The sequence below is a fragment of the Canis lupus genome, chromosome 36 (genome assembly GCF_011100685.1).
Source record: "Canis lupus familiaris isolate Mischka breed German Shepherd chromosome 36, alternate assembly UU_Cfam_GSD_1.0, whole genome shotgun sequence".
Lineage (NCBI taxonomy): Eukaryota > Metazoa > Chordata > Mammalia > Carnivora > Canidae > Canis > Canis lupus.
The window spans coordinates 26,131,061-26,149,108 of record NC_049257.1 but is presented as its reverse complement, the minus strand read 5'-3'; the positions used below and the strand labels follow the sequence as shown (position 1 = coordinate 26,149,108).

General features: G+C 35.2%; 1 protein-coding gene across 3 annotated transcripts in view; it reads right to left on the bottom strand.

Moving 5' to 3' along the window:
* Positions 1-18,048, bottom strand: part of DNAJC10 (DnaJ heat shock protein family (Hsp40) member C10) — a 78,597-nt gene that overhangs the window by 25,296 nt on the left and 35,253 nt on the right. For all 3 annotated transcript variants that reach the window (XM_038585043.1, XM_038585042.1, XM_038585044.1), the window contains 6 exons: positions 17,112-17,189; positions 12,455-12,498; positions 11,661-11,798; positions 8,111-8,200; positions 7,231-7,344; positions 4,407-4,521 (listed from right to left, as the gene is read on the bottom strand). In XM_038585043.1, the coding sequence (XP_038440971.1) occupies positions 4,407-4,521; positions 7,231-7,344; positions 8,111-8,200; positions 11,661-11,798; positions 12,455-12,498; positions 17,112-17,189 (579 nt within the window). The remainder of the gene's footprint in view (positions 1-4,406; positions 4,522-7,230; positions 7,345-8,110; positions 8,201-11,660; positions 11,799-12,454; positions 12,499-17,111; positions 17,190-18,048) is intronic.

Sequence of the window (18,048 nt, the reverse complement as noted above, 5' to 3'; positions counted from 1 at the left end):
GAGATGGTTCTCTGAAAATATAAACAAAATTGATAAACCTTTAGCCAGACACATCGAGGGGAAAAAAAAGAAACAGGCCTAAATAAAATCAGAAATGAAAGAGAAGTTAAAACCAACATCACAGAAATAAAAAGAATTATATAAAGAACTACTAAAAACAATTATATGCCAACAAAGTGGACAATCCAGAAGAAATAGATAAATTCCTAGAAACATATAATCTTCCAAGACTGAATTAGGAAGAAACAGACAATCTAAACAGACCAATTATTAGCTGGGAAATTGAATCAATAATCAAAACATTGCCAACAAAAGTTCGGGACCAGGTGCCTTCAAAAGTGAATTGTACCAAACATTTAAAGAAGAGTTAATAACTATTTTTCTCAAACTTCCAAAAACACTGACGAGAAAAGAATGCTTCTGAACTCATTTTACAAGGCCATCATTACCTGGATATCTAAACCAGACAAAGACACTACAAAACAAGAAAATTGGAGGCTAATATCTCTAATGAACACAGATGTAAAAATCCTCAGCAAACTATTAGCATACTAAATTCATTAACAGATTAAAAGAATCCTTCAAAATGATCAAGTAAAACTTATCCCAGTGATGCAAGGATGGTTCAATATCTGCAAATAAATCAATGTGATACATCACAATAATGAAGGATAAAAACTGTAGGATCATCTGAACACATGCAGAAAAAAAGCATTTGACAAAATTCAACATCCATGTGTGATAAAAACTCTCAACAAAGTGGGTAGAAGGAAGACACATCAACATAATAAAGGCCATATATGACAAACCCATAGCTAACATACTCAATTATGAAAAGCTGAAAGCTTTTCCTTTAAGATCAGAAATAGGACAAGGATGTCCAATCTCCCTATTTTTATCCAACAGAGTCCTGAAGTCCTAGCCACAGCAATCAGAGAAGAAATAAAAGGCATCCAATTTGATAAAAAACTAACTTCGCTATGGGCAGATGCCATGATACTAATATGGTAAACCCTAAAGGCTCTACTGAAAAACTAATAGAACACATCAACTCAGTAAAGTAACAGGATATAAATTAATACACAGATATCTGTGTTCTCTCTTCTTTTAAGGGTAGAGAGGGGAGAAGGGAGAGGGAGAGAGAGAATCTTATTAAGCAGGCTCCACACCCAGTGTGGAGTGCAACACAGGGCTCAACCTCACAACCCTGAGATCATAAACTGAGTTGAAATCAAGAGTCAGATACTTAACTGACTGAGCCATGCAGACACTCTTAAGAGTTGGACACTTAATCAACTGAACCACCTGGTGCCTCAATCTGTGCTATTTCTTTTTTAAAAAGATTTTATTTATTTATTCATGAGAAACACAGAGAGGAGAGAGAAAGAGGCACAGACACAGGCAGAGGGAGAAGGAGGCTCCATGCAGGGGGCCCGACATGGGACTCAATCCAGGGTCTCCAGGATCACGCTCTGGGCTGAAGGCAGCACTAAACTTCTGATCCACTTGGGCTGCCCAATCTGTGCTATTTCTATACTCTAATAACCACACTATCAGAGAAATTATGAAGACAATCCCATTTACAATTGCATCAAAAAGGATAAAATACCTAGGAATAAATGTAACCAAGGAGATAAAAGACTTGTACTCTGAAAACTATAAGACATTGTTGAAAAAAATTAAAGAGGACACAAACAAATGGAAATATATACAGTCTTCATGGATTGGAAGGATTATCAAAATGTCTATATGATCTCTGAAAATCTACATATTCAATGCAATTCCTAGCAAAACATCAAAGGCACTTTTTACAGAATTAGAATAATCTTAAAATTTGTATGGAACCATGAAAGACTGTGAAGAATCAAAGTAATCATGAAAAAAAGAATTAAAAAAAAAAAAGAAAAAAGAATTTCAGAAAAGGTATTTCAAATCTTTGTAATTGCAATTGTATGTACATGAATGCAGAGCTAAAGTCCCAAACAAGCTGAAATGTAAAAATGTTAATTATAAATTCAAGAGAGCTAAAAGTAACCATTGAAATATCTAATAGTCTTAGTAGAAGGAAAATCTGGAAAATGCCCATGGTTGAGATGCAACTCAACCATGGGCACATAGAAATGGAAACTATAGGTATTGCTTACATTTCTTAAGACCATCCTTAAATTCTGCACTAACCTGTTTTGTCACCAGCATTCTTGCTGAAACATTAATCAAAACAGTGAGCAGAAAAAAGTGAATTATTTAAAAGAGAATAAAAGAACTAAATTCAAAATATCCTTCTCCAAAAGAAACCTATTTACTAATAAAAGCAAAATTATTTACAGGAAGTATATATTCATATAAAACAAGGTAAAAAATAAACCCACAAAATACCCCCAAAAGCCAAAGCAATCTTGAAAAAAAAAAGAACAAAGCTAGAGGTATCATGCACCCTGATTTCAAGATAAATTACAAAGCTATAGTAAAGACAGTATGGTACTGGCACAAAAACAGACACTAGGTCAATGGAACAGAATACAGAGCCCAGAAATAAACTCATGCTTATATGGCCAATTAATCTTTGACATTAATCAGTGCCTGCCTGGGTGGCTCAGTAGGTTAAGCACCTGCCTTTGGCTCAGCAGGGAGCCCACTTTCCCCCCTCCCTCTGTTGCTCTCCCTGCTTGTGCTTTCTAGCGCTCTCTCTCAAATAAATACATAAATAAAATCCTAAAGAAAATTAATCTTTGACAAAGGAGGCAAGATCATACAATGGGGAAAAAGGAGTCTCCTCAGTGAATGGTGCTGGGAAAACTCGACGCTACCTGCAAAAGAATGAAATTCAACCACTTCCTTACAGGTTTACAAAAACAAACTCAAAATGGATCAAAGACCTAAATGTGAAACCTGAAACCAAAGAAGTACTGTTAGAAAACATAGGCAGTAATCTCTGACATTGGCCTTAGCAATAATTTTTCTAGATTTGTCTAGGCAAGGGAAATAAAAGCAAAAGTAAACTATCAGGACTTCACCAAAATAAAATGCCTTTGCACAGTGAAGGAAATAGTCAACAAAAAGAAAAGGCAACCTACTGAAAGGGAGAGGCTATTTTCAAATGATTTTTTTTTTAAACTTTATATATAGGGATAGAGTGTGTGCAAGTGGGGGTGGTGAGAGGCAGAAGGAATCTTTTTTTTAGATTTATTTTATATATATAGAGAGAGAATATCCTGAGCAAGTTGGGGAGAAGTAGAGGGAGAGACTCTTCAAGCAGACTCCCTGTTGAGCACGGAGCCTAATAAGGGATTCGATCTCACAACCCATGAGTTCATGACCCAAGCTAACCAAGAGTCGGGTGCCCAACCAACTGAGATGCCTACACGTCCCGAGAAGAAGAGAGAATCTTAAGTTGCATGGAGTCTGACCCAGGGCTGGATCTCGTGACCCCGAGATCACGACCTGAATCAAAATTAAGACTTGCACACTTAAATGACTGAGTCACCAAGGCACCCCTCAAGTAAATCCAGTATCATCAGGGAAAAGCAGGTCAAACCCACAATGAGATATCACCTTACACCTGTCGGAACACCTAATACCACAAAGACAAAATGGGCAGAGCTGGCATGGATATAGAGAAAAAGAACCCTTGTGTGCTGAGGGAAATATAAATTGGTGCAGCCACTGTGGAAAACAGTAGACAGGTTCCCCCTAAAATAAAAAAAGCCATTATTTACCTTCAAAGAAATCAGAAACACTAATTTGAAAAGATATATGCACCCCTATGTTTATTGTAGCATTATTTGTAATAGCCAAGATATGGAAGCAATACAAGTGTCTGATAGATAAAGATGTGTGTATGTACACAGAAATACACACAAATGGAGTATTATTACTCAGTCATGAAAAAGTTGAAGATCTTGTCATTTGTGACCATATGGATGGACCTAGAATATATGATGCTAACTGAAATAAGTCTGAGAAGATAATTATTATAGGATTTCACTTATATGTGGAATCTCAAAAAACAAAACAAGTAGAAACAGATTCATAGATACAGAGAAGTTGGTGGTTACCGAAGGAGAGAGGGATGAGCAGATGGGCAAAATGGGTGAAATGGCATGGGAGTTATAGGCTTTGAGCTATGGAACGAATAAGTCATGGAGATGAAAGTACAGCATCGGAACAGAGTCACTAGTAATGTTAACAGCACCACGTGGTGACAGATGGTAACCACACCTGTGGTGAGCAAAGCATAATGCACATAATGTACACAATGAATCACTGTTGAACACCTGAAACTAATAAAACAGTGTGTCAACCTCATGCAAATTAAAGAATACTTTAAAAAAACAAAGTAAAAACTACAATTAAAAAATTACTATTTGAAGATAAATACAATTTAAAAAAATTTCTTCTCTTCTTACCATGATGAATTTCATATTCTTTGGTCCCTTGTCCTTTAAATACTGCTAGACATGGCTGAAATACATACAGATTACTGCAGACATCTGGTGCAGAGGAACAGTCAAACCTGCCAACCTAAAGTAGAAAATTTAATTTGATGAAAACAAAATCATATGCACTCATTTTTAAAATATTCATAAAGAAATAACATTGCTCTAACAACAGTTTCTAAATAGAAGCTAACTGGCCATGAAAATAAAAGATAGAAATAATTAATGTATTTTATTTATTTATTTTTATTTTTTAAAGATTTTATTTATTTATTTATGATAGAGAGAGAGAGAGAGAGAGAGAGGCAGAGACACAGGCAGAGGGAGAAGCAGGCTCCATGCCTGGAGCCTGACGCGGGACTTGATCCCGGGGACTCCAGGATCACGCCCTGGGCCAAAGGCAGGCGCCAAACCGCTGAGCCACCCAGGGATCCCCAGAAATAATTAATTTACATTTAACAATGAAATTCAATTTAGTTAAGGAAAAAAAAAAAAAGCATCCTACAGTGTTCAAAAACCTTATAGAAAACCTTCTGGAAAATAGTCAGTTGTTTAAGAAATCCACTCTCCTAAATATATAGAGGATATCTGTATAACCTTGGAGTGGGGGGGAGAGAAAACTTTTTCAGACCCCAGAAGCAGAAATAATAAAGCAAAGGCTGACAGTTTCATATGGTGTAAAGGAAAACAGCCTAAAAAATGCTAAGAGGGAAATGATAAACCATGAAAAAATATCTGAAGATTTCAAAGGACCCACTAAGAAATAAAAGATAAACATCCTTTCAGAAGAAAGACTATGGGCCAGAGGCAGAGAGAAAATGGAGAAGAATGATTATTTGATAATAATCACAAAAAACTTTTTCAACCCCATTAGGAAGCAAATGAAAATGATAATTATTAACATATCACTTTCAGCCTATCAGAATGGTGATTAAAAAAATAACACTATCATGGTTGGCACAGACGTGGAGAAATGGTTACTGACATTGTAAGAATATATTCTGGAGGACACTGGTAATGAGGACAATTTAAGGAAAAACATAATCTTGGTTAAAAAAATTCTTCATACTGAATTTTTGCAGTATATAGTTTTGATATAAAAAATAATGGAGACAATGTTAGTAAAAGAGAATTTACTAAACAACTATGGTGTAACTACCATATAGTGAAATACTACGTAGACTTTAGGGATGATGACATCCCTATGATGAAAAATATCTATATCCTGTGTTTAATAATGTGTTTGATATATTTATATACACGTGTATATATTTATCATCTCTAAAGACCAGGAAGTACACTTGATATACACATACCTACACATGCACACAGGCCCATACACACACACACACACATATACATGTTATATATACACATACAAATGTGTACACGTATATATATACACATATATCTACATCATGTAAAAAAACATAGGATACTGTCAAGTGAAAAATTTTACAGAAGAGAATACGGCAACTCCCCCCTTATCAGTGGTTTCGCTTTCCACAGTTTCAGTTCCCAACTGGTCAAACTGTACTCCAGCCAGAGGTATAGGATTCTCCTCCTCTCACACTGTCAGGTCGGTAGTAGCTTAACACCACGCCACAATGCCTGTGTCATTCACCTCACTTCTTCTCAGCACGAAGGCATTTTACCTGTAACTGCATACGTGAACTTTTTAAATAAAAACGGGCCTCGCTATGGCGGTGCCTCGATGGCGCAGTCAGTTAAGCATCTGATTCTCCTATCAATTCTTAAGGGTGAATTACAATATAGTAAGATACTTGGAGACATACCATACATAACTTTCATGATAGTATATTATTACAGCTGTCCATTTTATTATTATTGTTAATCTTTTTTTGTGCCCGATTTATGAATTAAACTTTATTATGGATACAGACGCACAGGAAAAAACATAGTATACATAGGATTTGGTACTATCTGTGGTTTCAGGCATCCACTGGAGGCTTCAGAACATATCCCCTACAGAAAAGAAAGGACTACTGTATAGTGAATCCATTTTTTGTTTGGGTTTTGTTTTTATAGATTTATTTTAGGGAGAGAGAGAGAGAATGAGAACAGGGGGAGGGGCGGAGGGAGAGGGCAAGAGAAACTCCAACAGACGTCATGCTATGTGCAGAGCTGGACGTGGGGATTGATCTCACGACCCTGAGGATCACGACCTGGGCTGAAACCAAGAGTCAGATGCTTAACTGCGCCACCCAGGCACCCCTATAGTGAAATCCGTTTTTATTAAAAAAGTTCATATACACAGTTACAAATACATCTAATGTGATGGCCATTACAATATGCATGTGTACACACATACACTTATGTCCACATACTAAAACATATGCAGAAAAAGTGTGAAAAGTTACACAGTAAGTTTATAGTAGGGCTATTAACAGTCGTGAGAATATGGGTGATTTTTAAATAATTCATTTTTGTCCTCATTTATATATCCTAATTTTTAAACTATGAGTTCAAATTTATTACATAAAAAATAACTTAAAAAAGGGAACGATATTCTTCTACAGTATGCATTCCAGAAAAATTGTCTGATAGAGGTAGATACACCAGCTACTCAAGAGCAATGAAAGCTAATTGCTTTCAGGTATCACTGTGGATTTTTAATAGAAAAACAAAATCACAACAGAAGGACAAAGGCACTTTGTGGTTTCTTAACCTAGTTTCAAATAAACATTTTTATGTTACTTAAAATATGATTTTATGTATTGAATTGGTAAGAAAGCACACCAGCAGGAGGCTTGGGAGAATGCATTTTTCTTACTTGAATATGTTCATTTTTAAGTAGAGTTTTTAGTTTCTTCAGCTCAGGATCATTTGAATTTTCATGTTTTCCAAAATTAAAAAATAAGAGCCACCGATGATGAGCCAACCGATCCTTAGAAGTGATAAAAAGGGAAGAATAATAAAATAATGTCAGAGTCAAGAAAGTCTAAGGGTTCTATTTTTTATTTCTTTGACTTAAAGTTAATTTTAGCCGTCATACCCATTACTTTGAAATACTGTCTAAAATTCAGACCCATTCATGCTTCTATTTTGTATTTCTTTGGAATGCTGCTATGTAAATCAATCCTAGATTAAAAGATAAAAATCACTAAATTATAAAATCTTAAAGCAGACAACTGTGCCAAAACAATATATGGTTTTAACAATATATAGCTAAAAAGTCGGAAGTAAGGAAGTAAGCCTTTTCAGGCTTAGCAGAGTCTGGTAGGCAAACAGACTTAGCTCTGGGATCACGAAGCAGGAAAAAAAAAGATTTTACTACTAACTCAGTCTTTCTAGAGCTGCTTGTATTTAATTCTCAGTGAACAATATAAATAGTTCTGTAAGCAAGAACTTAAAATTCTAAATCAGATCCAAAGCTGCTCTGTGACCAAAATCTTGGCTTTTCTGACACTCTCCCTGAGCCCTCCATTCAGGACTGGTTATGTCATCCTCAACTCCAGACCGACCCTGAAGTTGCACCTCAGAGTAGCTGATACACGTGTACATATACACATACACACATATACATATATACTATCCTTTGAAACTGCTACTTCCGCTCTAGTGATGAATAAACAAATGCTGATTTTAAAATGTTAAGACTTGAGATGTTACCAACATTTACTACCATTTATTATTATTAACGGAAATATTACCTCTAGTGTGTTTGCCGAAAGTAGTTCAAAGTCTGGAAGATTATGCATTATTTCCAAATATATTTCTTTAGCATCCAATGAGTTAAGGAACTAAAATAAGAGAATCATATTGTAATCTTTTGAATTAACATCCATTTATTTTAGTGTCTTTTCTCCATAGAACTCTTAATTAAAAAAATCACAAAAGTTAAAAACGGTTTTTAAGCTATTTATTCTAAAGGTATTTTTTAAAGTATATGGTATTTGGGCAACTAATAAAAACCTGTGTAACTGATCTGTTTCTTAAAAATACTGATGTCGATGTAAAATTCCATTATGTGGAATTTTCTCTTAATTGTGGTGTGCGTTCTATAATAATCCTCACAATAACCTGGAATAACCTCTGAATTATCGAGGAAAAAAAACTGTATTATGTTCAGATTAATTTTAATGCTCATCATGTTCTGCAGAATGCCAACACTTTACAAATTTTTTAAAGACTTGGTAATTAAAACACTGGAATATTTGGTGATCCAAGACACTGCACACCCAAACAATAATAGGAATTAAAAATTTATACCTGGAAAGTTGAAATATTCTTTACTGTAGGGATTTTCTGAAATAAAGTCCAAAAACCTAACCACCTAGGAGTTTGGCAGAGTAAAGCATCCTGATAAAGGCCTTATCTTAAAAGGTTTAAAACACAAAACAAGTGCAAAAGGCACACTTCCTACCTAACAAATTTCCTTTCTTTCTGTCCACATTTTATCCTCCTATTTTTCTCACACTCTCCCTGCTCGTAAATCTCAAAGAAAGCAGCCATTACGACAACGATGAAGTAACGGGCACATCAGGAATATGTATTTGGGGGCTGACCAAAAGCTTACTTATGAACCACCTGTGCCTGAGCTTCCAAGTACTACACCTGGAAGACCTGAAACTCCATTAAAAACTTGTAGTTTTGTCATGACAGTTCATGGTATTCAGAGCTTCCCTGTGCCCAGCATGAGAATAACCATATGGAAAGAACAATGGGTACAACATTAGAATAGAGAACTGTTTTCCCTAAGTTTCTTCTTTTAAAACTTGTTTTCCTTTTTTTTTCTTAAATCTTAGGCCACAGTACTCCAGGTCATTGACATCCATCACTTTTATTAGAAAGATTTTACTAAAAATACTCATATAGCAGCTTATATGAATATGTGGCTAATACACTACAACCTCATTATAAACCTGTCACAGAGTAAAACTTGGTAGTTACGCTTACAAGGGATATGGTCTAGCCTCTGAATTTCTTCCTCCCTCCCTCCCTCTTTAAGTTATTTATTCATTATACACAGAACATATCCCCTATAAAATGTACATGCAAATCATTTTTAAAGGTGTAATGTGGTGTACATTTCTCAACTATAGAACATACACATCAGTTGGGACAATAACTGTGCCTCAAAATAACCTAATTATAGCACCCAGAATTTTCTTTATTATCTAATGCAAAGTTACATGCTTATTTTTGGGATTATTTCCCAATATGAGTTTGGGGAGACAGAGTTTTCACAATTATAACTCCACTATATTACAATCACTACACACTAAACCAGTTTATTACAGATTGAATTTTTTTTCATTACTGATGGAATGCAAACAGAAACACTGGGTACTTTTAAATGGCAGATAACCACAAAATTACCTTTGACAGTATATGGGGTTTTAGAATTACACTAGGATATGAGTGGTGTAAAACGCTGTTATAAATAACATCCCCAAACAAGGAGGCCATGCTGTATGTAATGATTCACTATACTGTGTGGACCATTTATTAAATAAGTGAATCTTATCTGTTTTTCTCCCCAATTACCCAGTACAATTTTGTCCACAGTCAGGGCCTGGTAAATAAATGTTTGCTGAATATACGGACTAGGAAAGAGGGAAGAGAAGGGCGTTCTTAGCTGGGTGTCAAGTATTATAATTGGAATTTACCTGGGAAAGACAGTGTTAAGGAAGACATAAACTACCTATGGCATAGGAATAAATGGAACTCACATGCCAACAAAACAAACCATTAAGCAGAAAACACTGCCACTGGAATAAACAAGGCGAGATTTGCCAACAGTGAAAATAGAACTGACTTTGAGGGATAACCAAGATGTTTATATTTGACCATACCTTTGCACACCCAATTCAGTTTGAGGCAACAGATGTTTTACTTTCCTAAAAACTTGAATGTTTTGAGGAGTGACAAGGACTACTTAATTCATCACTCCCTGTTATTACATTTCCGGTATCACTCATTTATGTCTTTCCTAAGTTCTCCTGAATTTGCAGTTTTATATCAAAAAGCAGAAAGATCTATTAAAATAGGAGATTGTAGCACCGAAGGCAAGAATCTATATTAAGGGAATGAATGGGCATGCTTATGAACTGTGGCACAATATAAAATTTTCTTTAAGTGCAATCTGGCAAAACAAATTGAAATGAAAATTGCCAAGGCTATTTCATCTAAACAGGTAACTAAAGAAGTGCACAAAGATGAACAACCATTGTTCATTACAACACTTCTTATACTCATGAAAAAGTACGTAACTTAAACATCAAAAGAGGACTGATTAAATTAGGTAATGGAATATGTCACATTTATTCATTTATTTATTATCATTATATTTTTAAAGATTTTATTTATTTATTCATGAGAGACAGAGAGAGAGAGAGAGAGAGGCAGAGACACAGGTAGAGGGAGAAGCAGGCTCCCTGCAAGGAGCCTGACGCAGGGCTTGATCCTGGATCCCAGGATCACGCCCTGAGCTGAAGGCAGACGCTCAACCACTGAGCCACCAGCTGTCCTCTAAGTATGTCACATTTAGTCAGTGGATTGTAACTTACAGTTGTTGATTTATATATTTATGTATAAGTATATCTAAATCCCTAGCACATAGTATGTAATATACATTGGCACAATGTAGAGTGTCCACTATGTGCCAGATATTCCTCTAGGGATTTGAGGTATTATAATAAAAAAATTCAAACTTAAAAATATACTGTGGGAGAAAAATATAAATACAAATATATTAGTGTATATTACAAGGTGATAAAAGCTCTGGTAGCAGTGGAAGTGGATTTTAGAAAGATTATGACAGAGCCACAGATTCTCTTTGATAACTAGCTTGAATCTGTCTCCTCATTCATGAAATTAGGGAGGTGAACCATACAGTAGATATCCAAACTGAGTTTATACCAGAATCTAACTGGGTGGTTTAAAGAAAAACAGATACCAAGTCCCAGCCAAACCTACCAATGATCTGTATTTTAATATTAGAAAATACACACATAAATACAGACCACTAAAAATTCACATGACCTAAGAATGTTTCCCATACTTCTGGGTTATAAAATGTAATGGTCTATATCACTGTAAAAATAATACTTATAATAGACTTTACTATTAAATTAAATACCTATTCTAAATACTTGTTTATTATAAATGGATTTGTTTCCTTGTTCACCGTTTACAAAATGATATATTATGCCTGAATGTGTGTGTTCACATATACATAAAGAAATTAGTAATTCATACCAAAACACTGCTTTTCTCTTTGTTATTTAAAGTGGCTCCAGGAGGAAAATAGGCAGTAGTACTTGTTGTAATATCCAAACTTTTACAAAGGTTGTCCTGGGTGGCACAGTCCATCCATCCTACATTAACAAGACCGTCCTACAATGGAAAGAAATGGGTCACATGTAAGTGAAAGAGAAAGTTAAAGGGATTTAGCTTTATTTAAAAAACCCCAACTTTCTACTGTAAATTTAAAACATTTTTTAAAAGTTTACTCAAAAAATAAATGATGCAGATTTGAATTACATGATTAATAAAGTTGGCCTTATGGTATAAAAATTATAGCTGACAGACACACACAACATATTTTTGAGCACACATAGATTTTTCACAATTTTCATAATTGATAAATTCCCAGGCTGCAAAGGGAGATCCGATAGTGTTAAAGTATCAACAACATACAGATTATATTCCCCAACCATAGTGTGATGAGAGGTAAATATACAACAAAATAACAACAAAACAGTAAGAAATAAAGTTTGGAGGTGACACAAACACTAATATATACCTCTTTGATTAAAGAAGAATTCATAATTAAATTACAGGATAGTTAGAAGTGAATAACAATGGAAACATCACATGTCAAATTTCTAATTAGGAAGAAAAGTTTTATAGCTATGAACACATTTATCCAAAAACGAAATTTACAAATAAGTGAGTTAAGTGTTTAAGAACCACAAAGATATACTTAGAATCAATTTTTAAGTATCTTTCTTAACGTGGCCATAGAGTTTTACAAAATAATTGATGCTTACCAACATGCCACTCAGCCTGAGTCGTGTCTGTGAAGTCAAACAGTCTAGTGAGGAAAAAGAAATTATGAGATAATTTTAGCTTTATTAAGTATGTACTTTCTTTTGCCTTCCCCCTCCAAATTACCATGTTAGTTCCAAGGCAACTGACTGGACTTCACTGGTAAACAGTGACACATTCATTTACTAGGTAGATAGATACTGAGGCCCAAGTCTTACTACACACATACACACACACACACACACACACATACACATGCACACATGCACATTTTTCCATTCTCTCCCCTTAGCTTCCCAGGTTTCTAGCTATAGGAAATCTCTTTGGGATCTTCTCAAATCTCTGCTCCTACCAACAATCTCATTTAACCAGGAGATCTCACGGTTTTGGCAGAAATAAAATGCAATGGCTCTATTTGATAAAAATGTATAAAGAATCTTTAAGTTTAGAATACAACAGTCCCTTTACTTATTTAATTTTAATTCCAGTAGTTAAGTGTTAGTTTCAGGTGTACAATATAGGAATTCAGCAATTCTATACATTACAGTGCTCATCATGGTAAGTGTACTCTTTAATCTCCGTTACTTATTTCACCCATTCCGCACCCACCTCCCCCCCTGGTAACCATTAGTTTGTTCTCTGTACTTAAGAGTTTGTTCCTTGAGGTCTCTTTTTTCCTATTTCTTAAATTCCACATGTGAGTGAAATCATGTGGTATTGTCTTTCTCTGATTGAATTCTTTTATTTTTAAATATTTATTTATTTATTCATGAGAGGTGCACACACACACACACACACACACACAGAGGCAGAGATACAGGCAGAGGGAGAAGCAGGCTCCATGCAGGGAGCCCAACGTGGGACTCGATCCCGGGTCTTCAGGATCACGCCCTGGGCTGAAGGTAGTGCTAACCCGCTGAGCCACCTGGGCTGCCTTTATTTATTTATTTTTATTTTTTAAAGATTATTTACTTATTTATTCATGAGAGACACACACAGAGAGACAGAGAGAGAGAGAGAGAGAGAGAGAGAGAGGCAGAGACAGAGAGACAGAGAGAGAGAGGCAGAGACACAGGCAGAGGGAGAAGCAGGCTCCATGCAGGGAGCCCAACGTGGGACTCAACTCCGGGTCTCTAGGACAACACCCTGGGCTGAAGGCAGGCGCTAAATGGCTGAGCCACCAGGGCTGCCCTCTGACTGAATTTCACTTAGGATTATACTCTCTAGATCAATTTATGTTGTTGCCAATGGCAAGATTTCATTCCTTTTTAAATGGCTGAGTAACATTCCATTATGTACATATATGCCACTTCTTTATCCATTCATCTCTTGATGGACACTTGGGCTGCTTCCATAATTTGGATATTATAAATAATGCTGCAATAAACACAGGAGGATATAAAGATATAAAAAGATATAAAAATATATCTTTTTAAACTAGTGTTTTCATATTCTTTGGGCATAATTACCCAGTAGAGGAATTACTGGATCATATGGTAATTCTATTTTCAACTTTTGGAGGAACCTCCATATTGTCACAGTGGCTGCACAGGTTTGCATTCCCACCAACAGCACACAAGGGTTCCTTTTTCTCCACATCCTCACCCACACTTGTTTCTTGTGTTTTTGATTTTAGCCATCCTGATAGGTGTCAGGTGTGAAATGCTCAACATAACTCATCATCTTTTTCATGTGTCGGCCACCTGTGTGTCTCCTTTGGTAAAACGTCTGTTCATATCTCCTCCCCATTTGTAAATTGGATTATTTTTCTTTTAATTTTTAAATTTTTGGGGGGATTATTTGTTTTTCTTGCGTGTGTGTTAAGTTGTAGAAGTTCTTTATGTGTTTTGGATACTAATCCTTTATTGGATATGTCATTTGCAAATATCTTCTCCCATTCCATATATACGTCTTTTAGTTTTGTTTCCTTTGCTGTGCAGAACACGTTTATTTTGATGTAGTCCCAATAGTTTGCTTTTGCTTTTGTTTCCCTTGCCTCAGGAGACATATCTAGAAAAATGTTACTGTGGCTGATGTCAGAGAAATTACTACCTGGGCTCTCTTCTAGGATTTTTATAGTCTCAGGTCTCATTTTTAGGTCCTTACTTCATTTTATTTTTGTGTATGGTGTAAGAAAGTGGTCCAGTTTTCCTAACACTATTTGCAGAAGAAACTGCCTTTTCCCCCTCTGCATATTCTTGCCATTATTGTAGATTAATTGATCATATAAGCATGGCTTTGTTTTTGGGCTCCCCATCATGTTCTATTGATCTATTTTTGTCTATTTTTATGCTAGTACCACACTGTTTTGATTACTACAGCATTATAGACTATCTTGAAATCTGGGATTGTCATACCTCCAGTTTTGTTCTTTTTCAAGATTGCTTTGGCTACTTGGGGTCTTTGTGGTTCCATACAAATTTTAGGATTATTTGTTCTATTTCTTTGAAAAATGCTGTTGATATTTTGATAGGGATTGCAGTAAATCTGTAGATGGATTTGGATAGAATGGAGATTTTAACAATAGTTGTTCTTCCAATGAGTATGGAATAATGTCTTTCCACTTATAGCATCTTCAGTTTCTTTCAACAATGTTTTATGGTTTTTAGAATACAGGACTTTCACCTCTTTGGCTAAGTTTATTCTTAAGTACTTCATTATTCTTGGTGCAATTCTAAATGGAATTATTTTCTTAATTTCTTTCTGTTGCTTCATTATTAGGGTATAGAAATGCAACAGATTTCTGCATATCAATTTTGTATCCTACTTTACTGAATTCATTTATCAGTACTAGTAGTTTTTGATACTGAATATCATGTCATCTGCAAATAGTGAAAGTTTTACTTCTTTCTTACTGATCTGGATGCCTTTTATTTCTTTTTCTTATCTGACTGCTGTGGCTAGAACTTCCAGTACTATATTGAATAAAAGTGGTGAGAATGGACATTCTTGTCTTGGCCCTGACCTAAGGAAGGAAGCCCTTAATTTGTTACCATGGAGTATGATGTTAGCTGTAGCTTAGCACATGGCCTTTATTATGCTGAAATATGTTCCTTCCAAACCTACTTTGTTGAAGTAAGTATCATGAATGGATGTCGTACTGTGTCAAAAGCCTGCATCTACTGAAATGATCATACAGTTTTTATCTTCTCTCTTGCTGGTATGATGTATCACACTGACTGATTTGCTCATGTTGAACCACCCTTGCATCCCAGGAATAAATGCCACTTGATCACACTGAATAATTTTTTTTAGTATATTATTGGACTTGATTGCTAATATTTTGTTGAGGATTTTTCATCTATGTTCATCAGAGATATTGGCCTATAGCTCTCTCTCTCTCTCTTTTTCTTTTTTTTTTTTTTTGTAGTGTCTTCTGATTTTGGTATCAGAATAATGCTGGCCTCACAGAACGAATATGCGAGTTTTCCTTCCTAAAATATAATCTTAAAATAACTTCATCATTTTCATGAAAGTTTTTAAATAAGAATGCTAGGACACAATAAGACAGATTTAGAAGCGAGGGAACTATAATACTGCAGAACCTATAAAGATAGGTAAAATCAATCTACCTGGGATGAAAAGTAAAAGAATGCCAGAAAGTTTAAAAAGTTTTCTAAATGTGTGGAATGAATAGAAATCTGTGCATTAGACCAAAAGGAGGCAAAATCCCTCAATGATAGACTAAATTAAGGGTTTGTTTGATGGCACTACCTTCCTAACATGGGCCTTACAGGATAGGGTGAGTGGTTGATTTTGGCTTCACGGCAATTTATTCTCAATAAGCAGCAGGAAGCTGATGGGGTTCCTTTGGGTTAAAGACCCATCTTTGGGATTAAACATATGATAATGTGTTAATGAACTGGGCATTCAGTAATCCTGGGGCTGATTTTTAACTAATCTCATTGTTTGAATAGAGTTTATAATTTGTGGTTTGGCACACCAGAGTATTGAATTTTCAGATTAATTTGCTGATGGAAAAAGGTTCCTAGAAATGGAACATTGTCATCTTCAAGTATATAATTTTATAAGGCAAATATGTATACATTTGTGATATGTTAAGAATGAGGCAAAGTCTGTAATACCAAAAAATTATTTTGGGAGGGTTACACCTGTCAACGCTAATTTTTGCAAACATCTGTGGCTATCTGAAGGTACAATTTATAATAATTAAGCTGAAAACCTTGTCCACCAAAGTCATAAATGACCTTTAACAAACTAATAATTTTATAATATACGTGTAAATTAATAAAAAATAGAAGTATTCATTAAATAAATTGTCATCAGATAAAAACTGTAGCTTGAGGTACTGAGTCAATCATAGTAGCATACTTAATGCTGACAGCTGGTCAAAGGGTATCACCTTCCTGTTATAAGATTAACACGTTCTGGGAATGTGATGTATAGCATGGTAGATTTTAAATGCTCTTAGCATGAAAGAGAAACAGCACTTATGTGACAGGAGGGTGGTGTCAGCAAATGCTATGATGGATCATTTTGCAATATGTAAGTGTACCAACAGGTCGTATGCCCTTAAGTTATATAATGTTACATGACAATTATATCTCAATAAAGCTGGTAAAAAGAATAAAAAGAGTGTCACCTAAAAAATTAAATACTTGGTTTCTTCATCATTAACAAAATAATGAATAAAATTACCTCCGCCTTTGGAACAAAAAGTGATCAACCAGCCGACACCAGCAGCAAAAGCAGTTTGTATGGAGTTAACAAAATTTCCTAAGAAGAAAATAAAGCAAATTTCTGATTATCTATTACTTGAATTCAGGAATTCATAAAAGTCCTCTTGAAGCACACTGAATTCCTACACTGACTTTCCATTGTTTTCATCATATAAAATCTAAATTCATTATTTCATCAAGAAAGAAATCGGTAACTAAGATTCGTACGAAGGCCCATGTGATCTGAGCTTTGTCTACCCATGTAGCTAGCTGTGTTTTTCCCCATATCACAATACCCAACCACCTGTCTTTTCGTTAGACTCTGGGTGAAGTACCGCCAGTTTACCACGTTCACAGGGATCTCTGAAGGCTTCCTCCTCATTTTCATGACAGACTGGTCTGACTTCATTCAAGAAGTATTTTTTAATTCTTCCTCTTTTTCCCATCTGTTTTTTTTTTTTTTTTTAATGTTCTTCATGTTTCTCTAAGATTGCCTCTATCATAATAACTACTACATTGCATTAATGGTTTACTAATGCCTTCCTTGCTAAAATAATGAGGCCCTTGAAGCAGGGATTACATATTATTGCAGCCCCAACATGTAACAGTTTCAGAGACACGAGTTGTACTCACTGAATGATGTGAGTATCTTACTAGATGTGAGTACTATCATTTCATGGGTATCACAGAGTAGTTAACCCACCTAAAGCCACTTGATGAATCAGAAGTCTAAGGTTAGAGGAAAGAGTTTTTCAACTTTAAAATTAAACTGGATAGGGAGGTAGTCACTGCCTGATACAGTACATTTATGAAAGCAATAAAACACCTGGTTAACTAAACATTTAGCTGCACTTTAAAAGCTGCTATCCCACCTAGCATCACATTTTTTATTTCCCACATCTTAACTATTTTAGTTC